The 23559-nt window shown below is 37.1% G+C and overlaps 2 protein-coding genes across 6 annotated transcripts; one reads left to right on the forward strand and one right to left on the reverse strand.

Moving 5' to 3' along the window:
- The first annotated feature begins 1 nt into the window (after window position 1).
- MRPS18C (mitochondrial ribosomal protein S18C) lies at window positions 2-4846 on the forward strand. 2 transcript variants are annotated; one of them, XM_010983689.3, is made up of 6 exons: window positions 3-184; window positions 1187-1239; window positions 2857-2940; window positions 3945-4002; window positions 4497-4556; window positions 4729-4846. In XM_010983689.3, the coding sequence occupies exons 1-6, from the start codon at window positions 85-87 to the stop codon at window positions 4803-4805; spliced, it is 432 nt and encodes a 143-aa protein (XP_010981991.1). In that variant the 5' UTR covers window positions 3-84; the 3' UTR covers window positions 4806-4846. The 2 variants fall into 2 exon arrangements, with proteins under 2 accessions (XP_010981999.1, XP_010981991.1); XM_010983697.3 differs by lacking the exon at window positions 3945-4002 and having other exon boundaries at window positions 2-184; window positions 4497-4846.
- On the reverse strand, window positions 3801-23049 carry ABRAXAS1 (abraxas 1, BRCA1 A complex subunit). 4 transcript variants are annotated; one of them, XM_064485959.1, is made up of 10 exons: window positions 22946-23049; window positions 20828-20918; window positions 17181-17217; window positions 14197-14263; window positions 11946-12139; window positions 11059-11178; window positions 9996-10080; window positions 7509-7623; window positions 6756-7160; window positions 3801-5913 (listed from the first exon to the last, which is right to left on the reverse strand). In XM_064485959.1, the coding sequence occupies exons 1-10, from the start codon at window positions 23030-23032 to the stop codon at window positions 5849-5851; spliced, it is 1266 nt and encodes a 421-aa protein (XP_064342029.1). In that variant the 5' UTR covers window positions 23033-23049; the 3' UTR covers window positions 3801-5848. The 4 variants fall into 4 exon arrangements, with proteins under 4 accessions (XP_064342029.1, XP_064342033.1, XP_064342036.1 ...); XM_064485963.1 differs by having other exon boundaries at window positions 6687-7160; XM_064485966.1 differs by lacking the exon at window positions 22946-23049 and adding an exon at window positions 22531-22732.
- Window positions 23050-23559: the final 510 nt, after the last annotated feature.

Here is a 23559-nt window from a genome sequence, read left to right on the forward strand (position 1 = left end):
ACTCGGGCCAGCAGGGGAAGAACACCGGAAGGGACTTATCAGGACGATTTGGAAAAAGGAAAGGAAGAGGAGGAGCAAGGAACCATGGCCTCTTTGGTAGCTCTTTGTAGTGGGCTAGGGAGGAAAAGGTTGACGCACTTCGTAACGGCTGCTGTCTGCATTAGAGATTCCAGGATCCAAGCAGGTAAAGTCTCCGTATCCTAGGCGCCTTTGTAGCGTTGCAGCCGTTGGCTTAACCCTAATTAGGTCGATGGAGTCGTCACTGTTAGCTAAAGGACGCCAGGGTCTAGGCAGTTACATTTCTTTAGGGTAAGTGGGAATCTGTAATGGCCTGTGACTAGTATTTTAAAGCTGACGGGGGCATGAGATGTCGTCCGGTACACTTAAAAAAAAAAGTATGAAGAGACTGATGGAGTGATTCTCAAAAAGAGGCAAGGACTTGCCTAAGATCTTCGGATATACTTGGTAAGGAAGGAGCGTTCTTCAGTCATCCAGTCGTCCCAGATCAGGGCGAAATTGTGACATGGACCCTGGAATATCATTTCTGCACTTTTATCTACTTTGTGCCTCTCTGTCAATACCTACTCTCTGTAGGGAGTCTTTTTTCATTTTTCTTTTGGTTTGACAATGCCTTTCAGTTTGCGTTAAAGTCTGTCTCTATCCATGGAGAGAAGGTAAAATAAATTTCAGGAAGAGCAGGTGAAAAGTTGTATGGGTGGGGATATATATGGCCTTTCCCCAAAGCTACAGAAAGTACATTTATCCTGTTACTCTGCCTCAAATCTAAAGGTTTTTAACCTTTATTTAACCTTCTTAGTACAATAAGTATAAAAACTTTCTTTTATAGTGTCCTTTTTTAATTGAAGTATAGTTGATTTACAATGTTGGTTTAGTTTCAGGTGTACAGCAGAGTGATTCAGGTATATATATACCTTTTTTTTTTAGATTCTTTTTCATTATAGGTTATTATAAGATATCAAATATAGTTCCCTATGCTATACAGTAGGACCATATTGTTTATTTTATATATAGGAGTGTGTATATGTTAATCCCAAACTCCTAATTTATCCCAAGCCCCCCACTATATCGTGTCCCTTAATTCATCTTGCCTCCATAGAAACAAAATCTTTCTTTAGCTGCTCAGCTAACAAAAAATTGGTTTGTTGCTGCTTCTGTTTAATTGCAGTTCTCTGGAGAAGTTGTTCACAGTATAAACAGGTAACCAGCAATGAGGACCTGGTAAGAACTTTTTTTTTCTTCCTTTTAATAAGGCATTTGGAAATATGACCAAATTCTTATGTCTTAGCTATCTGAATAGAGTTCAGCTGAGGGACGAAACCAATTAAGATGATAATCATTAGTCTGAGTTTGAAAATTGTAATTTGTTGATGAGTAGTCACTTAAGAGAGCTTTGAAATAAGAGAACTCCTAGATTCCTAGCCAGAGCGTGGCTTCTGTAACACCACATTTTTCTTTCTGGATATGTGCTTTGGGAATTAAAAAAGGTAGTTTTGGTGGAAGCATTATTTGAAGAAAATCCAACAAAGGAATTGTACAGTATACCTGTACCTTGGCACTTTTCCCATTTCAAATTTAATTCTATCTTTGTCCTATTCATCACTTTGGGCAGAGGGCGGGGTAGCCTTAGTAAGTGAGGGATCAAAATTAAAATTTTATACCAGGACATTAAATGCAGTTTCTTCTAAACCATAGATGTATTTTTATGGATTTCAAGTATTAGTACTTGGGCAGTACAGGTTTTCTTGCTACATGCAAAGATAACTTGTCACTAATCAGACCATACAAAGCACTTAGCACAGTGTAGAGAAGGAACAGTCACACATTACATGTGAGCTGAATGTAAACTGGATTAAGAAAATTTGAGAAGTTGGAGGAAAAAAACTCCTCTAGCACTCTGAGCATCCATCTTGATTATCTAATTCACATCATAGCCAAGAGAGAAAAGGAAATTACTAGAGTCCCACTGAGACTCTAATGAAAGCTACAGGTTCTCTCAGAAAAAGGCACACTGTTCCATTTATTTGAAATTTTCCATACTACAAAAGTCAAGGGGTTTGAGGATTTCAAAGGCAATTCAAGGGGGCTGGACTTCAAGGGAGTTCAAGGACTTCAAAGCCATTTCTAGATTAAGAATCTCTAGACTGGAGACACCTATACTGATTATAGGAGGGAGGCCTGTGACAGAAGCCTGAGAGGCAGTAGCAAACACAGAAAAACCAAAAAGGCTGACACAAACTTATAAAACGGTCTGGAGCCATAAAATTGTAGTCAAAGAACCTGACAGTATTACAGTAAGCCATGGGGGTGTTGTCTTTTTATAATATAAAAATAGTAATAAAACATCTAGAGAAATATGGGGATGGATTTAGGGATTGTACTATTTTAAGAATTGTATATATCTGCTGTGCTGTAAGTTTTTCTTAGTTTAAATCTAAGGTAAGGATTTTTAGTCACCTACAATCTGGGCAAAGCATTCGAGGAAAGAATCACTTATCAAAGATTTTAATGTTTTTTCCTCCCATAAACCTATTTTTTCCCAGAGATTGTCTTTTATCTCAGAATTCTTCTCCATGACTTAATCCCTCCTTAGCCAAACTAAAACAAAATACGTGTACAAAATATGTATGAGTACAGTGAACCCTTTAAAATGGTGAATCTTTTTCAGGAATACTCAATTTTTGTTTTACAAGCCAAGCTGTTGTTACCCTTTTTCACAGTAGGAGAGGTACAGCTCATCCCTTGGAGAGATTCAAATGTAGTAACCTAAGATTTAAGTGTCTTTGATTCAAAATTACCACAAACTATATTATCAGATTTTTTTTCCCTTTATTCTAGCCTGTTCCAATGGAAAATCCTTACAAGGAGCCTCTGAAAAAATGTATCTTGTGTGGAAAACGTGTAGATTATAAGAATGTACAGGTGAGATCTGGTTTTACTTCACTATGATACTTGATTTTGGGATTTTGCTTCTTTATTAAAAATAGAAAAGGAAGTCAGTTTTATAACAGGCTTTGTGTAGTAGTGACTTTTAGCAACTTTGTAATTTCAGATCGGGTTATACTTCTACGTAAAAAGGTATCTGTTTTATTCAAATAAGAGCTCCTTGGCTCTCCCTCATTTCCTGTTAGTGCAGTTCAGCATCTCTCTCTTCTCTCTGCCCCAAATGTCTTAACAATAGCTCACTATGGCAGTGATCCTCAGATGGAACTGAGAAGTTTGGAAAAAGCTCCTCTGGTGAAGTTGATCTGTGTATCACTGTTTCGAATATAATTTTATGTGTTGTCCAGTATTCAGCAAATTAAAAGTGGCAAATTTAGGGGAGAGAATGGTGCCAGTTACGTATACTGACAGTGGTATAAAGTGATAGCTGCCTTAGTGGGAGAAAACCCAAGAAATTTAAAAATGCAACATACTAGGATTATGCATAGTGCCCAGAACAGTGCCTGGTACCTAGAAAGTGCTTAAGAATTTAAATTAATAAAACACAAATAACAGCAAATGGCCTGATGTACCTGTACCTCTTGAAGACCTCACTGCAGTCTGATATTATGTGACAGCCTGTCATGACAGGAAATGTGTTGTACCTTGTTATAAGCAGCAGTGTTCTAGAAAAGCTGCCTGTGGGAAAGTCAAGAAAACAGTGTTAGCACTGAAAGAATATGCGCATTAACCTGCTGGATAGACTTTTTTGACACACTGGATAAGAAGTGTTAACTTTAGTAATTATTTTAAAAATGACCTACTAATAGAATGAACACAATTCATTGTTTCTATTCATATTTTTGAAGTTTGTCTGAAATTTATTAATAAACCTTTACATAACTTGAAGGTGGCATAAGGTATTTTGAAACTTACACAATCAAGATTGAATAACAAGTATATTAATATAATTTTTTTTCCTTTCCAAATAAAACTGAAAACAGCTTTTATCCCAGTTTATTTCTCCATTTACTGGATGCATTTATGGAAGGCACATAACAGGTATTTTGTTTTCTATTATAGCAACTTAAAAGTAGATAAGAATTTTATAAATCTGCTTCTGTTATTTAAGAAAACTGGCAAAAATAGTGCTGTAAATTACTATTAGGCCACATACTATGAGTACTTTGAAAAAGCCTCTTAGGCCAAAAGGGTTATTATTTTGCGTGTCCTCTTATACTCAGTTAACTATAGGCTGACAACATGTAGAAAACTTGGGCTTAAAAAAACTGCTTGCTGTTTCAGAGTACCCTATAATCATCTCTAGACTATTACTTAAGCCAGGAGTCTACTGCATAGAGGCCAAATCAGATCTGCCACTTGTTTCTGTAAATAGCTTACCTTCCATAGTGTCTAAGCTACAACTGCAGAACTGAGTGACAGTGACAGAGACCGTATGGCCCACAAACCTGGCTTTCCAGTTCTTCCTTGACTTAGTTGTTATGCATTTTGAATACTGGCATTTTTTATGAATAAGAAATCATATTCTTTTATAGGTCTTTGTGGGAAGAAACAAAAAGAAATCACAAAAGCAATTAAAAGAGCTCAAATAATGGGTAAGAGCATCTGAAAACATGAATTATGCCAACCAGAATTTTGCTCATTATCTTTTGTGAAGAACTTTCATTATCTTCCCCCCACCCCCGGCATTTTCATATTGTTTTACCTAAATATTCAGTAACAGATTCATTTTTGTCATAGTAAAGAACTTTCATTATCTCTTTACAGGGTTTATGCCAGTTACATACAAGGATCCTGCATATCTCAAAGACCCTAAAATTTGTAACATCAGATACAGGGAGTAAATTACATAAAGTTACCATCAATAAACTTATTTTACAATAAATGTGTGGTAGTAATACTGACTCAAACTATAAGTTTTAATAACCTTTGAGTAGAAAACTAATAGGCTAAATCTTAAGTATTAACTTTTTAATTCTTAATAATTTGAAATTTTATGAGGAAAAAGTGTTTCAAGAGAGAAGCTTCCTCTCCATGAGAATGTTCATTAAGTGAATCAGATTATTTAAAATGTTACTACTCATTACAGTTTGCATACATATGAATAAAAAAATCGGTACCGTGGGATTTTCACTTATATCTAGTCCTCAAATAGCTCATACAACTACCACTGATACTGAGATGTTAAACATGAAAGGGATGACTTGTACTGGAATTTTACTTTGGGCTCAGATTCTGCCTTGTAAATAGGACTGTGGGGATGGGAGTGTAGGAGAGTGAAATGTTTATATAATGTACAAATCCCACATGACAGGATGTGAACTTAAAATTGCTAAGGAAGATTTTCTAACGAGCAAGTAAGTACGCTGGCTAAGACTTGTCTTTCCTCTGTAGAGATGTTACATGGAGATGCACAGTGGTGCTGTCACAGGACCTAACATTCATTCCTGGACTAGTGTGTCCTGAAGCTGCTAGTTTCCTATAAATAAGCCAGTCCATAGGCAATCTGCTACATCATCTTCTTATCCAGTGATGCAAACTAACTGCCAAAAGGTGGAGAGTAATGGAGAAAAAGTGTCCTACAAGGATTCTTTTCCTCCTTTTCATTGAATACCCTAAAAGTTGGGATATCAATTATTTTTAAATTAGAGCTCAGACTGAACCCTATTTCCTCTCCTGCCGTGTGCTTCTTACGTAACCAGTGAAACAATCTCAATAGAAACTCATTATTTGCACAAATTGTCCCTGGTATTATGTGGGCTTCAGAAGCACCCCATGGTAACCAATGCATGTTGACATATAGATAAAAGAGTTTTTGATACTAGCTATGAATATGCTTTACTACTTAGGCAGTAACTGATGGCAGAGCCGTGGTCAACATGTGGGTTCAGCATTGCACCCACTGAGTACCACATGAAGCCTGCATGTGATGTGTCTGCTTCATGGGAAATTCTGTTATGGAAAAGACAAAGACAAAAAACACAGTCAAAGCTCTTTTTATCAACCTCCACTTAACCAACTCACTGGATTAAACTGGGGCCTTACATCCTCCTTAAAAATTACACTCAAGCCCATGACTTTCCTAACCTACTGAATTCTACATTGCCAAGAGTCAGCTATTTTGTTCCCAGACCTATGTTAGCTGCATTTTTGTAGCGATAAGCATGAGCATTAGAAAGTTACTGTTGCAATGAAAACTAAGTAAGTGAGAAGATTTGATAAAGATAACTAGATTAAAAAAAAAGCTGTCAAATTAGGTATGGTTAGGACAATTAAGATTGGGAATGAGAAATGAAAAAAGAACTAGTAGCATTTTATCCTTAGGTTGCTTTGCAAGTTTTCTTTAAAGAAACTAAAACTGGGAATTGTAAAGGTTAAGTAATGGGTGTGATTTTCATAGGAACTCCAATGCATTCTTAGAAAAGTCCCTGGCCCTACAGTAAAAGTTTGAGAAATCAATGTATACTTTGGCTGTATGTTAAAATGAAACCTCTGATAGATGCCATATGTATGTGTACATATCATTTGAGTCCCACTTAACTGGCCTTTTCACCTAATTGACCAACTGCAGATCCCAAACACACTGCATTACTAGGCTTATTCTGAATTCAAATTCTGGATTCACTCAATTTAAAGTACTTTATAAAATAAATGCACCAGAACTTATCTATGTGTTACTGCAAAGAGCTGAACATAGTGCAAACAATAGAAATGTCTGGCATTACCCTTCAGCTGATCAAAAATCTCCAACTTGGTTTAAAAGAATCAAAAGGTAGGAGACTGTGAGTATTCACCAGAACCCTTCATTTTCTCAATCTCTTCATCTGTTTCCGGGCTGCTCACTGCGGATGCTTTTTCTTGGTTACTGCTGTCAGTGTCTGCTTTCCATGGTTTGTTCTGTATCTCTAACAGCCGTAACTTCTTGAATTGCCATCTGTCATCTGTATCTAAAACTTTACGCTTAGTCATTTGCAGTGCGCTGCCAGCTGGACTAGCTTCAGGAATGTCAGTGTATTCCACCATTAGGGTCAGGTTGTCTACCTCACTGAGATGATGGGTGGTATTACAACTGCTTTTAGAAATATGCCTGTCTTTCAAGGAGATAACACATGAATGAAGAAAGTCACAATCTGGAAAAAAGGTCCGTAAAGCTTGACAAAGAAAAATGTTCTCCTGAGGGTCTTTCTGGACATTCTCTCCTAAACAAACAAACAAAAACAGTATTGTACTACAAAGCTTTTATAGTTATCTATTAGTAAAGTAAAAAAGACCTTAAAGAATTATATCAAATTATCTAAATTAAGATATATTTAATCCCAAATTTATGTGCCACAACATCCTAAGAAAAAATTAAAGTTGTATTGTTTAATATCAAGATAGTGTAACTAAAGTAGTACCATGTTCTTCGTTCAGTGCGATTTAAGAGTATTAAAGTTATTTTTAACCCTAAAGTAGACACATTCATCAGTACAGCCAGCTCATTCATAATTCCAATCAGAGAATTTTTCTTTAAAGCACAGAGTAGTGATGTGTGAAGTTTTACTTACGTGTTGCTTGAATCTGTGCTTGTTTTCTTTTTTTAATTTCTCCTTTTAATCTGTTTACATCCTTTAGTAGTTTCTCTACTGCTCTCTCACTGTGTTCTACTTTTTCACATATACTCTGCAAAATAAAATAATTTAAGGACTTAGATAAAGTTCCAAGTTGTGTACTACAGCCTAGGTTCACAAATAATACAAAGTCCCTTATGGTATAAAATATCAAATATTTTGCTTTATAAAAATTTTATTTTGCTATTTTCTGGAGGAACTCAACAAGCATTTGTATGGTACTTTATAGGTTATAAATGCTTTCCAAATGTATTAACTTCTCATTTATACAAAGATTTATCATTCAAGTTATTTCCTAGATAATACCCAGAAATTAAAAAATAAAAATACTTACCTTTCTTTGAAACAAAAAATACTGTACTATTTTGAGATGCATAGTTACTGCAAACATTTAACATTAACAAACTGACAATACATAAAAAAGAAAAGTGACTTTCACTATTACAAAAGGAAACTACTGAAAAGTAAAAATACTTAACCTTTCTTTGAAACAAAAAATACTGTACTATTTTGAGATGCATAGTTACTGCAAACATTTAACATTAACAAACTGACAATACATAAAAAAGAAAAGTGACTCACTATTACAAAAGGAAACTACTGAAGATTCTAAAAGAAACTACTTTTGAAAAGCAGAATGGCGTTAAGTGTCATCAGTTTTTAAGTACTAATAGCTCTGACTCAGTGATGTCATCTTGGGAATACAGCTTAAATAAGTAACAAAAATTTGTATAAGATGATGTTTCTTAGAATAGTATCAAATCAAAAGTGACTATTTCTGATTAGTGTTGATAGGTTGTTAGAGCCAGTTTTAGTGAATACTTTTTGGCATGTCTGCTCAGCCTGTTTCTCACGGACTTGTTCACCTGCCATAAGAGTTCATCGGCAACCCCTACACCAGCCTTCACCCCAGCTGACCCAAGCAGATATATCACATAGCCGACTGACAAATCCTAATCTGTTGAATAGATCTAAATGCAGGAGCTGCAGGGTGGCTGTTCCCTGGTCAGCCAGTGGATGAACAAACAGCAAGATGTGTAGATACTGTAAGGAAACCAACATGAAGATACAAAGGGAGAGAAAGTTCTGACGGCATTCAAGCTCCAGGTTCCAGTTCCTTCGTGGAGCTCGGTGGCGTTCTGCCTCCAGTTCCTCTCACATACCTCTATATTCCCTAATTTAGCCCAAGCTGGTACCTTTAACCTAAGAGTTCTAATACACTGCTCTAAGAAATGTACTGCTATTTAAAACAACTAAAATACAGCAACATGAAAAATGTTTTATGATACATCAAATAAAAATCATGACACAAATTTCAATGTCCTTATCACTGCCAACAGTGTAAAAGCACATACACATCAGGGAAAACTGGAAAATATGGCAAAGTGAAAACACTTCAGTTACAATGGTAGGATTTGGGATGTTTCTCTAGTTTCTAAAACTCCTGTACTATCATTCTCATTAGAAAATACTGTACAACATTATCAATGTGTAGAATGTATTAATCCCATTTCTCTTGGTATGCTATATTGATGAGTATAGTGGCCAAGGAACATACTACTCAGACCTCCATTTGGAGGAGGCAGAGTTGACTGACAGCTCCAGCTGCCATCCTTTTGGGTCCACTACTGTGTCTGTGCTTAGGTCGTGCTTCCCCTAGGCTGCTCTCAGCCCATGACTGCGCACAGTGCGGGCATTAGTACAAGTCCATTCCTGTAGGACACCTTTGCTCAAAGACTCCATCAGCCTGGATGAAATTTTTCTGACCTTGTGGTCTAAAGCTCTTCCTACCCAGTCGTCCTCCCTTCCCTGTCTCCTTTCTCAGGTGTCAGACTTGCACTGCAAGTCTCCCTGCTGCTCCTGATCCTTTCCCTTTAGTCTCTGCAGACTTAATAAACTTCTTGCATGTCTAATCCTATCTTGATGTCTACTTCTCAAAGGACCTTCTCAACAGACACAAGACAGAACTTAGTACGGTGGTATACTGTTATGTTCCCAAATATTTGCTTCCCTTTTTGTCCTGTAAAAGGGTTACATATCCTTGCCTATTGCCATGACATCTTCTGGCCAACGAAATGTGACGAAGTGACATGCCAGCTCTGAGCAGAAGTTCTAAGAGCTGTTGTGAATTTTCACCAGCTTTCCTGCTCTTTTCCCTCTGTCATAAGAAGAGCATGTCCCACATAAGGGCTGGATCCTAGAATGAAGATGACATTTAGAACAGGAGCAGACCTGCAGCAACGATATAATGTGAATGAGACTAAACTTTTGCTTTTGTAGGCCACTGAGATGGAGGTCTTTGTTACTGAAGCTAAACTAATACAAAAATCTATGTCTAATCAACTGTCAGTTTATCCCTAAAAAGTTTTAATGATCAATTTAATATGAACTCTGTAAGTGGTCTTTAAATGTTTGTTAACTTACCTTTAATTCCTCTTGTAAAGAAGCATACATTTCATTTATCTTATGTACCTCTTTTAAAGATCCATCTTCTTTAAAAAATTCAGAGCTGTAAAAAAATTACCATTTTCTCAGGCAAACATACAGAACTTATTTTAATGATACAACGAAAAATTTATTTGTAGTTGAGCAATAATAGAAGATTCTTTTCACTGGCTTTGTAGGAATAATTTTGTCAACCTACTTGTATACAGCAAAACCAACCAGAAAACGTAATCTATCTTCAACTTTAGCAAACTTTTTAGCCTCCTAAGCACTATTCCCAGGACTCAAAAAAGAGGTTAAGTGAAAACAGATAAAGACCGAAGGGCAGGGAGGGGAGCAGTGTTCTTTCTTGGCAATGAGACCCATCAATTTATTTTACTGAATTTAAGTCATCATTGATTGAAAGAGACAACATTATTTTATAGACCATGAAGAAAAAAGAAAATGCTAAGGTGTGTTTTGTAAAAATCCCAGTTTGAGATAAATGTAAAACTGCATCTTAGAATCAGTGCAATGTGGTAGTTAATTTCTGTTAAGACATATGAAGCCCTGTGGGAACACAAAAATAAATAAAATCTAGTTCATTATTCTCGAAGTTTGCACTCTAGTAGGTATCCTGTATTACCAGCGTTGTTACTTCTGACATTAATTATTCCCTTATTGCCCACAGAAAAGCTATAGCTCAGCAGCCCACAGTGTGAGTGATTGTGGGTGAAAGCCTCATTTTTTATCTTTATTTAATATCCAGTCTAATTTCTTGCCTTTAATCTGAACTGCTGCCTTAGAAAAGTGTTATTCTGAGGCTAGCTCCTCATTCTTAGAATGAACACGTTAGACTATGCAGGCATACAGCTACACCTGTCTCTTTGGTGTCTCATCAATGGACAGGTGCTAGAAGGAAATGCAGAGAAAGTAAAAACAGTCTGCTTTACTTGAGGAATGTGGTCATGAGTCCGTTTTCCTTTCATTTTTATTCCCTTATGTAATAAAAAAGGTATCTTCAAAAAATGAACAGGAGGTAAGTTTGGTTGGGGAGTCTCACCTGTGTGTTTTTACTGCTCGACTAAAACCAGTGGACATACAGGAACCAGACACAGTTTTATAACCCAGTTGTTCAGACATGCCCAGATTGGCCACCACTAAAGGTATCCTATGAAAAAGTCTGAAGAAATAAACTGTTAAGAAGTAAATTTAAAATAAAGTGAAAGATTAGCATCTACTTATTACTATAGACTACCTTTTCCCTACAAGATTAAAAAAAAAAACAAAAAAACCCATTCCTTACTACTTATTCAAGACAAAATCGACTGACTTGAGGCAAACGGCTTTCAAAAGTAGTGAAATGTGCACAGTGTAAGATAGCTGTGTGAAGACGTACTTTAATGGCTATTTTAACTGATTAGCACATGGAAAAATAAGGCAGTATTGTTGAGATTCATCCCTTCTTCCATGAATGGTAAAATTACTCTTCACTGCTACTTTTAACTTCATTCTCATACCTCATGAAATGTTGCTAAATAACCTGTGCGTTATAGAACCTAGCAGCTCGTCTTAATGGACCATCAAGAACGACCCTGCTTCCTGGCAGAGGGAACAGAAAAGCTGCTCAAGTACGTAGGGTCCAGTCCTACATTATACTCCTTAGCAACCAGTATCTAAAACATACATATTTTTTCCATCTTATGGTAAATAATAGCAAATCCCGAGTGCCAGAAACACAAGTCATCACTCCCTATTGGGCTTCTAGCTTCCTTATCTGACCTTCATTTTCCCATATATAAAGAATTGATGGTAAGGCAGACTGAAAGGGGTTATTGTGATCTAATGTAATAATATAGGAAAATAGTTGATAAGCTGCAAAAAGTACAATAAAAGTATTGACTGTGTTTTTCTGTTAGCTGGAGACGGCCAGTGACTGGCCCCATTTACCCTTTCTGAGGTTTATATAAGGCATGCTCCAGCCGATGAGTAGAGCAGCTTTCTGTTATTATACTCGGTGTTAATAACAGAAAAACAAGTTCCCGGCTTGAAAGATGCTGCTGTAAGTTTTTGTGAAGCAGTCTCTCTCTAAATGTCATGATCTGGTCTGAATGACGTCGGAATTTGTACCAACCAACTACATCCTGAAAGAAAATACAAAAAAAAATCAGGCGTATGCCTTAAGGGTTACAAATTATTACGTGTCTTACTGTCATGATTAAGCAATCAGAAAACTGACAACCTTAAAAATGGCTTTCTTAATATTTAGCAAGATTTGGGGCCTATATAAACAAAGCATACACTTAAGAATGTATTTTACCTCTTGAAAAGTGTACAAACTAATGTGTGGTTAAACTATTTTCCATTTTATTTTTATAAAACATATTTTCCAACTTTATTCAATATAGATTAGAGGGAAAAAAATTCTTAACTTCCTCTAGTTTCTTTCATGGCATTTGCTATCTTAAAATCTTAATCTAAGATAAACAACAAGTTCATACTGTATAGCACAGGGAACAACATTCAGTATCTTGTAGTAACTTACGGTGAAAAAGAATATGAAAAAGAACATATGTATGTTCCTATATGACTGAAGCAGTGTGCTGTACACCAGAAACTGGCACAACATTGTAAACTGATTATAGTTCAATAAAATAAATACATATATAAAATAAAATAAACTCATCAAAAAATCTTAATCTTTAATCAAAATTTAAATGAAGAAAATGTCAATGAAACAAGTTAACTTCCTCTATGGATACTGGTCTGCTACGTAAGTAAACGGAACCCAGTATCTTTTAACTGAAATTTACATGGGAGTGTCACCACCTACCCCACAGAGCTGGTTTCAAGGCTGAGTAAGATCATATGAAGGGGTTTTGTAAACTATAACATGCCAAACAAATGTGCTGTTAGTATTACTAAACCTTTTTTTTTAAACTGGAAAAATAAATCTCATTTCCTGAAAACTCAGTAGTAATTGTAACAAAGAGAAAAACCACCACTTTGTTTAAAGATATCTGACAGTTTCAGCAACTTTTCATATTTGCATATTTAAACTGAGGAAATTAAAGGTACTTCTCTTCTAAAACTAAAACAGTTTTACAGGCACATGTTTATTTTCATTTATTTTGTGTGCATGTGTTTTTTATTTTTTAATAGCTGGTTTACAATGTTGTGTTCATTTCAGGTGTACAGCAAAGTGATTCAGTTATACAAATATATTCCATTTCAGATTATTTTCCATTATAGGTTATTATAAAATACTGAATATAGTTCCCTGTGCTCTATAGTAGGCCCTTGTTATTTATCTATTTTACATATAGTAGTGTGTCTGTTAATCCCAAAATCCTAATTTATCCCTCCCCCTATCTTCCCCCTTTGGTAACCATAAATTTGTTTTCTATGTCTGTGAGTCTGCTTCTGTTTTATAAATAAGTTAATTTGTCTCATTCTTTAGTTTCTACATGTAAGTGATATCATATGACATTGTCTTTCTGTGACTTCACTTAGTGTGATAATCTCTAGGTTCATAACTTGTTTCTGCAAATGGCAATATTTCATTCTTTTTTAAGGCTGAGTAATATTCCATTGTATATTACAGGTACATTTTTAAATGCCCAAATATAATCGGGGGAAAAACCCAAGCAATTTCAACAAAGGATGTTTTTTGAAAGAAACTTCTTTTACTGAATCTAATTTTATTCTCAACTGGGAGATCAAAAAGTTTTACAAGGACAAAAGGACCCAGAGAAAACTTTGTATCTGGAAAATGATCATTCAACAAGTTTTAACTGAACACTAAGTATGCTGTGGAGGATTCAAATTAGGTGCTGTATAGGACGTCATCCCTGCACTGTAAGAAATAGTAACTGTAGCTATGCAAAATACCAGCAGTCGATGAAGTCCTACAGCAAGTGGTCCTGGGAAGGGGTAGGGTGGGAATGGAGAAGAGGAGATCGATGTAACCATAACAGTCAAGGGAAGGATGAGAACAAGAGGAAGACTTTTCATGACTAGCTTTGCTTTCCGAGCAACCCTTCTGAAATTCCAGAAAGAACAAACCTTTCCTCACCTGCTTTACATATGACATTGTGCAAATAAATGCTGCTTACAAGTTCTGTCAAAGTATTACACATTTTTAGAAGCTGAAAATAATACATATAATACTAAAAAAGAAAAAAGGTAAATCAGGGAATACCTTTTTGACACCTGATAATATTTTCTTCAGTGCTTGCTCATTTACTTCACCAGAAGAATTGTAAAAGCTGTAAAAGCCAAAATTAAAGGCATTGTAAATAAGCTAAAAATATGAACGGTTTTATTAGCACTTTCAAGTTTAGTAACTCCTAAAGTAACTACCTAACCAAAATCCACATACCTACTTGCCTGTGAGGTGAAGTTCTAAAATAAACAGGAGAGAAAGTTCTCAAATTAACAGACTTAAAGTGGTAGAAATATGAGGTCCACAAGCAATGAAAGAGGAAAAGGAGTAGAGAAACTTCAAGGGGTAAGTTTGGACATCACATTTTTTAAAACCTAAAACAAAACAAACTATCCATTAAATACAGATACTTGTGAGTTCACATAGCTAGTTAACAATTTACTTAACAAAACTTTTTTTTTTTTACAATAATGATACATACAAAAGAATGGGTAATATGAGTAATGAAGGACAGTAACAAAAAGACAATTTATTCATTGCTAATTCCAAAAGCTATACTTAAATTAAGAGAAGTGATTTGGGAGTTGGTTGTTTTTGTTTGGGGGTAAGGAGGGGGATAGGTTATTGGTTTAGTTATAGTGATCTTTGTTCTGTAGCTGGATGTAGGGAGATGGGAAAGATGTAGGGAGAAAGGGAAAATAGTTTTAAAAGATTCTAAAGCATTTACTTCCAGCTTTCTTTTCCCTCCAGGAATTGCAAATAGTATTTTCCTCCTTTTAACATTCATCAGGATCAACACTGTTCTTTTCTATGATGAAATATGTTAGGCAGAATCCATGACAAATAACATTCACTGTAATAGGCTTTTACTGGTAATTCTAATCTGTACACTGAAAAAATTCAGTTACATAAAACTGAAAAAATATATCCTAACAGGTAATATATTAACTTACAAAACAGACAAAATAAAATGTTCCACCTACCATAGGGGAGGTAACTCAGCTCATCGAACAGATCCCTCCATTTTATCTATTTATTCCAACATGAAAAATCTAAAAAGAGGTTATTCCTATATTTCTCTAGGACGGTCCACTTCTGAGATTCTCAAACTGGGGCATAAGGCAATAAATACATCAGGGTATATAAGAAACAATAGAGGGGGAGGATATAGCTCAAGCGAGAGGGCATGCTTAGCATGCAAGAGGTCCTGGGTTCAATCCCTAGCACCTCCTCTAAAAATAAATAAACCTAATTACTTCCCCCATTCCCACCAAAATAAAATAATTAGATAATACAATGATAAACAAAGGAACAATAGGACAACAGTGTACATCTTCTGTGCAAGCACTGATTTTATGTGAAGTTTCTGGGAAGGGGGGCATTTTTATGTAGAAATAGATACACTGTGTGGTGCAGCAGAATTCATGTTGAACTGCATACTTTTTTTTTGAAGTGACTTCAGTGGGCTGTTTTCCAGGTCCTTCCCCCAGATTTCTGAGGTAAAGGAATCAGTGTATTTCAGTGGAAAACTTTGAGAAACAATGTATTACAGCAGGGTTGACAAACTTTTTCTGTAAAGGGCCAGATAGTAAATATTTTAGGCTTTGCTGAACATAGTCTCTGCTACATATTCCTCCATTGTTCTTTTTTCAAATTATATTAAAAATATATTAACTATTCATAAATAAAGGGCATATAAAAACAGGCCATGGGGCTAGACTCTGCCACCCTCTGTATTAGAACATAAAACTGGGATTAAAGCTTATCCAGCTCAGGCTCGAACAAGTATGGTATCAGAAGACTGTTTTTAATATGGTCACTTGTATGATTTAAAACAAGGAAGAAACAGCCTGGTATGCTGCTGGATTAGAACTCAAAGAACCCCGATTCTTCCAGGTCTGCCCTACTGCTCTCCAGTTCTTCCCCCAAACCCCAGGTTTGTAAAACTAAAAGGTCGAGGCATGGGCGTCTCATCACTGGATCAGATGGCTTCCTCAGCTCTAAGACTCTGTTAAGCTGGTCTCATTATTTAAAGTAGTTGCCAGAAGATACTGAATCACTCTTTTTTTCACTCTCCCTCCTAATCTTTGTAGGCCCAGAGTCCCTTAAGGAAGTCCTTTTTATGGGTCTCCACCAAGAATCCCTCATTCAACAAACACAAATTTTTTTTATACTCATTGATGTTCAGGAGCTGTGCCCCCTTCTGCTACAGCAGGTTAAGGCCACACCAAGCCTTTATTTCTGTCCTCCCTACCACTCATGCTTCTCACGTTAACCACATGCTCCACTGCAACTCTGACACAGCCTCAGAGACGAGTACATATGGTGTGACTGTGAGACAGCGATGCTGACTTTTCATGTACGATTTATATGCATCATAAAGCTATCCCACATAAAGCTATTGCACCGTGTTGTTTATGGTTACACTTGTTTGCTTTATGAAAGTTCATTTATTTGTGCACTTTTCTGTGCATATTCCTCAATAAAAAGTTTTTAACAATATCACAGCCTATCAGGGCTAAGAGTACTACCACTACTATCTGTACGACTAAGAGTGCAAGTTCTCACCCTAGAAAAGCAATAGGAAGCAGGTTAGATAAAGAAACTAACCAGGTAATAAACAAAAGATAACATTAAAAAATATAAGTGAGAAAACAGATGATAAAATAAACTGGAATAAAAGGGTAGAAAAAAGGGCTGCTGTTGATGTATGAGAACACGTCACTGAGTTTATAATATGCAATGAGGCGACTGGGTGTGTGAAGGAAAAGCAATCCTCAAGGTAAACTGGTACCTGGGAGAGGCAGTGGAGACCAGCTAAAGCAAGCATATAAATACAGAGAAAGAACTATTAGACAGGGTTGAAACGAACAAGTGCATTTTCAGGTATTTCTAACAAGTCTTAATTTTAATCCATACCACCATGTATAACTGGTAGCTAAGATACTCTGTTAGTTTTAAAAATTCACTTGCAGAGAATAATTTTGACAAAAGATCATTTATTTGCTCTTACTACTCACCTAAAAAGCTGATAGCATGGAATGTATTTCTGAATATCTAGAAAAAAAGAATTTTTAGTTATGATTACATTAATCATCATTTGAATAGCATATATTGAGCACTTCATGCCAGAAAGTACTTTACCATTATCTCATTTAACAACAAACCTATGAGACAGATGTTACTATTCCTTCCGTTTTAAAGGTGAGGTAACAGGCAGGGAGATTAAGTGGCTCACCCAAGCCAATGGTGGAGCCAAAATCCAAACCCAGAGCCTCACCCGTGCCTAAAATGCCATATTCCTTCTAAACAGGTTTAATAAAGCCACACAAAAGATAAATTCACAGCTGCTGTATTTTCATTGAGTTCTGAAATGGTTATGCTAATTTTACCAAACTGATAAAAACAGCTGCTAAAGAGATTATCCTTTTGTTATCCCAAGTAGTTGTTTCATAAAGGATTTGTCAATGTTAACTGCAGACTGAAAAAAAAATTCAACATCTTTTAAGAGCTGAGTTTTAGTCTGTCAATAGAAATACTACATATATCTAAATACACGTAAATTCAGGTAGCTGCAGATGCTGTGAAAACACTAAACTCTATCACATGAGACATCATTACAAATCATGTAAGGAGTATCAAGAGGAATACAGTGTGTCCTCTACCATTTCAGCTCTCTCAAGATTCCACAGGGAACAGTGAAAGGAGACACTCACACCTGATCACACAGACACTCATCAGGACAACACAAGGTCTTCTAGGCATCCCACTTTCACGTGTCCCTTGTGTCAGGAATCAAATTTTATCAGACAGCATTTACTGGATCACTGTAACTGGAATCACCTATTTCAAACAGTTCCTGTGACGTGTCCTATTGTGGGTCTCTTCCTTGGGGAGATCCAAGCCAGACTACTCAAAATCTTGTTGGCCATATAAATCAAAGACATCAGTTTGATTATGTAGAGTTTGTGAATCTCTGTATAGACAAGGAAACCCAATGTCAAACTGCTGCTGAAGATCTCTTCAAGTAAACATCTGAAGGCTGTAGACATCTCTGCATCTCTGTACCTGCAAAGTCCATCTTTAAGGAGAGAACTATATGAAGTCACTGTTTCAATAGCTTGATATGTATATCAAGTTATTAATTATTAAGAGTAATTTAGTCCATTAAAAAAACAGGAAAAGTGATCATCCTCTTTAGGCATTCTTCTTCTAGCAAATATATGTTGCCCTGAGATAAATCCCTGTCTGAAAAAACACTGAACAGAAAGTCTAACTAATAACTGGCCAAACGCATCTGTGTAGATAAGACAAAGTATAAAAATGATGAAAATCTCATTAACTAGAGCAAAGCAGTAATTTGTGGATCTTGAATTTTATCTTTTAGTCATGTTTTAAAGTAACTGAACTTTTCAAAATAATTTAGGCAAATAAAGTTCCTACAGGACTTGCCCAATACCTTAAAGCTTAGCACTGCTCCCAGCACAGTGGAGTTGCTCAATAAGTAGATGCTTAATTAAACTCTTAAAATACGTTAGATACTTTGGGCGGCATGCCAATTACAATTAGGGGAAAAAAATTCCCGAAGGGCTTGCTTTTAAAGCTCCTGTGTGAGCAGAAAGAAAAACAACACTAACAAAATAAAATTACAAACAGTATAAACATGTGTAACACATGGCGAAAGGCCATCTCCTTAAGTTATGATATGATATTACAAATCAGCAAGAAAAAGCAAAATAGCCCAGTAGAAACATAATAAAAGCATGAACAGGCCTGTCCTTTTCAAATAAAAAGGACTCCCCAGAAGTCAAACACATTAACAAGCTCATTCGCAATTAAGAAGTGCAAATTAGCAGGGGATAAGGGATTAAAAGGTACAAACTACTATACATAAGATAAACTATAAAGATGTGTCATACAGCACAGGGAGCATAGCCAGTATTTTATAACTTGAAATTGAGTATTACTGACAAAAGTACTGAATCACTATGGTGTATACTTGAAGCTAACATAACACTGTAAGTCAATTATACTTCAAAAAAGAAATGCAAATTAAAATGTTTTTCATTTACCAAATTAGCAAAGATTACGAGTTGATAATACCTAGTGGCGGTAAGAGTATGGCGACCCAAGCACTTTCACGTTTTGTGGAGGAATCTAAGACGGCATGACTTTTCCAGAAGGCAACAGTCTACCTCTAGAAATCTGACTTTCAGATATACTCACAGGCACAAAGATGTACACACTATAAAATGTTTGTTGTTACATCGTTTTGTATTAACCAAAAAAACACAGGAAGTCACTCATAGCTGGTTAAGTGCGTTATGGTACATCCACACAATAGGACTAAGAAGTCATCTGAAAGAACTGCAAACCATATGCATTCATACATTTCTGCACTAATGATTTCTTGGAGTTATTTACCCATGTATATGGTATGATCCCATTTGTAAAAATAAAAATATACATACAATTAATTATACTTGTGTGTTATGTATTGCTAATGAGTAAAAAAAACTTATAAAACCAACAGCCGTTGCCACAGAGGCGACTGTAATGAGAACGAGCTTAAATTTACTTTACATATTTACTTCATACATACATTCATTTATACGCACAAGTATACAAATTTGTATATACATTTATGTTACATATGTAGTTTCATTTTTAACCTTTTAAAGTGGTAAACAAAAGATGACATATAGCATGAGTATAAACTGACAGAATCTTTCTGGAAAGCTAATTTGCTAATACAGATCAAGAACTTTAAAAATGCTCATAGCCTCTGACATTGTAATACCATTCCCAGGAATCTACCTATAATAGATGTAGAAAAGTATCTGTGTACGAGGATGTTCCCTGTAGTATAATCTACAATAAGGAAAACTTGGAAATAATTTTTATTATAATTTATTTATTTAAAGGACTGCAGAAATCACATAGAGCCAGAAGAGGAAGGCCATAGAGAATACAGTGTAGTTATAAAAAATAATATTTAAAGGATTATTTAACATGAGAAAATGGTCATGACATGAGGATGTCATGTTGGCAAATTTTTTATAAAGTATACCACCAATTTTGTTTAAAAAAATATGCTTAGGAAAAAAGTGCATATATTAGATAATAAGAAAAGTTCCTATGTATTTTAAAGCTCCCTTTCTCATTTTTTTCTGAATAAACAGCTGCCAGGAGCTGCAGCTGCTTCACCGTCTACTCCTCAAACCCTCTGTAGTCTGGCCTTTTCCCCTTATACCCCAGAAATTACCTACGGTTTTCAATTATTTAATCACTGAGTTTTTTCAGTTCTCATCTTCCAACTTTTCTGCAGCATTTTACGTTTCTGTCCAACCTGTTTTATCTTTTTTTTTTTTTTGTCTTGCTGACTGGTTCCTTCTTCTGTTGGACTGTCTTCCTGCCACTTAAATGTACACACGAGCTGTTACATCCTTGTTTCCCCACAGTAATCTTAATCTGCTTCCTATGGCCGAAACTATTCCTTCCTTTAGACTAGGGCATAGCCTTAATTTTAACTGAGAAATGAGTGTAATATATTCTTCTAAAACTTGCTTTTAGAAATTCTATTTCTTAACGGCTTAAAAAGTAATTTATGCTGATCCTTTTCAGCATAGACTTATCAAAATAGGAGACAAAGAAATAAGTGACTCACCAATTGTATAAATAACTTCAACATCATCCATCTGGGAATCAGTTATACTGTTCTTAGCTTCACCTTTCACTTCCCCAAGGAGAAAACCTTCCTACGAGGATAAAAATAAGAAACAGTATGTGGAATAGGCTGATGGAATTACCAGTCAGTGACTTAAAGAACCAGTATTCCCCAAATATTCTACAACGTGTACAAGTGTGTGCTACCGGGTGGTGGGCACACAAAAGAAAGACCAGGTGCACTCCAGTTTAGCTGGCAAACCTGACCAGTTAAACTAACATGAGTTGAAGAAACTGTAAATACCACTGCAATTTTGGCACTATCACGAAAGGCTTAAAGCCAGAAATGAGCACAAGTTTGAGCACCGAAGAGCAGAGCACTTCTCCTCAGAAGATAAGCCTCCCATTTGTGAGTAAGGAAATCATAGGTAAATAAGAACAGTGCCAATAATGGATCATCTGGAATGACTGGCCAAGACTCTGGGTTAATGACAGGCACATGCTTCTGGGAGCCAGTGGAGGCTTCTGAGCTACCAAATGACACAGGGGTGGGTTTTTAGATTAAAAATTGTGCAAAATATTAAAGATCTGGAATTTAGTATCAGAGCCTGCTCTCTAAAAGGAAAGCTGTGAGCCCTGATTCTTTTTAAAACGCTGGCACCTTGCCACAACAGTGGTGATTTCCTCGAATTTCAGATAATTCAGTTATTTTACTTGGCACATTTAAAGATCCAATGTGCTTGACAATTTTTTAATCTTCTTTATAATTAGTTAAGAATGCTTTAAAAAAAAAACTCCAGTGAAACAAGAGCACAAAAGGAATGTTTCCATAAGGTGAGTCTTGACTGGAATCCAAAGGGAAAAATTCATAACTCTACACTCTTGTGTTCTAGAAAAAACTGGGACAAGAGACAAAGCAAGTGCAACTATCCAGAAAACCACCTTTTAAAGACTTCAGGAAAAAGATCTAAGAAACAAAGGCCCCTCTAACACTATGGTACTTTGCAAGCACTAATCCTTTAAGCTACAGAGGACTTACAGACCCATTCTGCTTATATTTACACTAAGACATTCCAAAATAATTTCCACAGCCACACACATTTTAAATCGTCATATACTTGCTCTTTGCTAGCTGTTAACCTACAAAGTTATTTAAAGGTGTATACATGAAAGATATCCGTTCCAATCTACTAGGACTGCGCCAAAAAAACTATATTGGAGAAGACAGATCTTTACTATAAAATAAAGGGCACAAAATTTTGCAGAAGTCACTAGCTTTTGTTCAGTACGATATTCTCTAAACAGTATTAGCAAGTTATTAAGCACTTACTCTTAAGACACTACTTCTCAGGCTCAAGGTTTTAGTGTTTTTTAATTTCATAAAAATGAACGTTTAAAAAAAACAAGCACTGTAGTTTAAAACTACTTCACTGCTTAACTTCATACATAGGTTTTGAACCTAGCCCATAGTATGAAATAAGCATTTGCACATCTAATATTTGGGGATTTATGATGTTTAAATTATAACCGAAAGCATCCGACAAGGAGCTAGCTGAGCCTGCGATTACAATTTAATAAATCTGATACCAACGCAGAGAAAACTTAGATATCCGATACACCAAATTAATCTTCTCACCTACTAAGATTCCCCCCCCCCCCCCATAGCCACTGGTTGCATCATCTATCATTCCCTTACAAGCCTACCATGCCAACAAGCGTGCATCGTAGCGGCTCTGCAGAAAAAAACAGCTGTCCGTGAAAACCCCGGTGGCTGGCGGCACAAAGTTAAGCGGCCACCTTCCCGCGGTAGCGGGAAATTGCTGGGTGAACGTCCTATCCTTTCACAAGCAAGTTTAACCAGAAAAGGGGGCACTGCTGACGGAGATGGCGTGTGGGACACCCGGATCGGGCCCCGCAATAAACACCGGGCGCGAGAGGGAGGGCTAACCCTGGGGAGGGCTCGGCGGCCGGGGGGCACCTCGGCACAGCCCCGACGGCAGCGGGCCGGCGTCGGGGGGCCCGCGAGCGGCAGCAGGGCCACGGCGGCCGGGAGGGCGCCAGCACGCCGGCCTCCTCCGAGGCGTCGCCGGATCCCGCCCCGCCCCGCCCCTCGGCTCACCGTGTCCGAGTCGGTGTTGAGGTGCTGAAAGGCAAGCGCGCCGAGCACAAAGCCAGACAGCACCGCCGACGTGCTCTCGCCCTCCATGCTTCCGCCGCCACAGCCCAGCTCGAGGGGGCGGGGCGGGGCGGCGGGCAGCGGGGCGGGGCCGAGCGAGGAGGCGGGGCCTGCGCCGGCGCACTGGCGCGGCGCGCGCCACCGAAGAGGCAGGCGAGGCGGGCACGGGCGGGCTAGGAGGGCGCGAGCGCCCTCTGGTGGGGAGGGCTCGGCGAGGCGGCTCTGAGGGGCTCTCAAAGTCGCGCGCAGGCTGCCTCTGAGGACTTTAATGCCATAAATGCTGGGTACTGGGCACTTCTGCCGAGGGCCACGGAGAGGGCTTTTGGTGGCCAGCTGCTGCTAAGGGAGCCTGGCACTTAGGCAAAACTAAAAAAAAAAAAAAAAAAAGAACACTGCTGACAGAAGAGAAACATTGCTTAGTGACATAATATCACAATGGAAATGCCACGTTTGTGGTTTTCAAAGTGCAGGGTGCTGCCCTTTACCCATTGAAACATCTAGAATACTAATGCCTGCTTCAGAAAAAGTCTCTTCTGGAACTCTCTGGCGACGTTCCA

The sequence above is a fragment of the Camelus dromedarius genome, chromosome 1 (assembly GCF_036321535.1).
Source record: "Camelus dromedarius isolate mCamDro1 chromosome 1, mCamDro1.pat, whole genome shotgun sequence".
Classification (NCBI taxonomy): Eukaryota; Metazoa; Chordata; class Mammalia; order Artiodactyla; family Camelidae; genus Camelus; species Camelus dromedarius.

Excerpts from the sequence above, each read along its gene's own strand:
- MRPS18C (XM_010983689.3), top strand. The coding sequence starts at position 85 with ATGGCCTCTTTGGTAGCTCTTTGTAGTGGGCTAGGGAGGAAAAGGTTG. Across the intron at positions 185-1,186 it reads AGATTCCAGGATCCAAGCAG|TTCTCTGGAGAAGTTGTTCA; the intron begins GTAAAGTCTCCG and ends GTTTAATTGCAG. Across the intron at positions 2,941-3,944 it reads TAGATTATAAGAATGTACAG|CTTTTATCCCAGTTTATTTC; the intron begins GTGAGATCTGGT and ends AACTGAAAACAG.
- ABRAXAS1 (XM_064485959.1), bottom strand. The coding sequence starts at position 23,032 with ATGGAGGGCGAGAGCACGTCGGCGGTGCTGTCTGGCTTTGTGCTCGGC. Across the intron at positions 14,264-17,180 it reads CCATGCTATCAGCTTTTTAG|CTTTTACAATTCTTCTGGTG; the intron begins GTGAGTAGTAAG and ends TGGCTTTTACAG. Across the intron at positions 7,161-7,508 it reads AGCACAGATTCAAGCAACAC|GAGAGAATGTCCAGAAAGAC; the intron begins GTAAGTAAAACT and ends TTGTTTGTTTAG.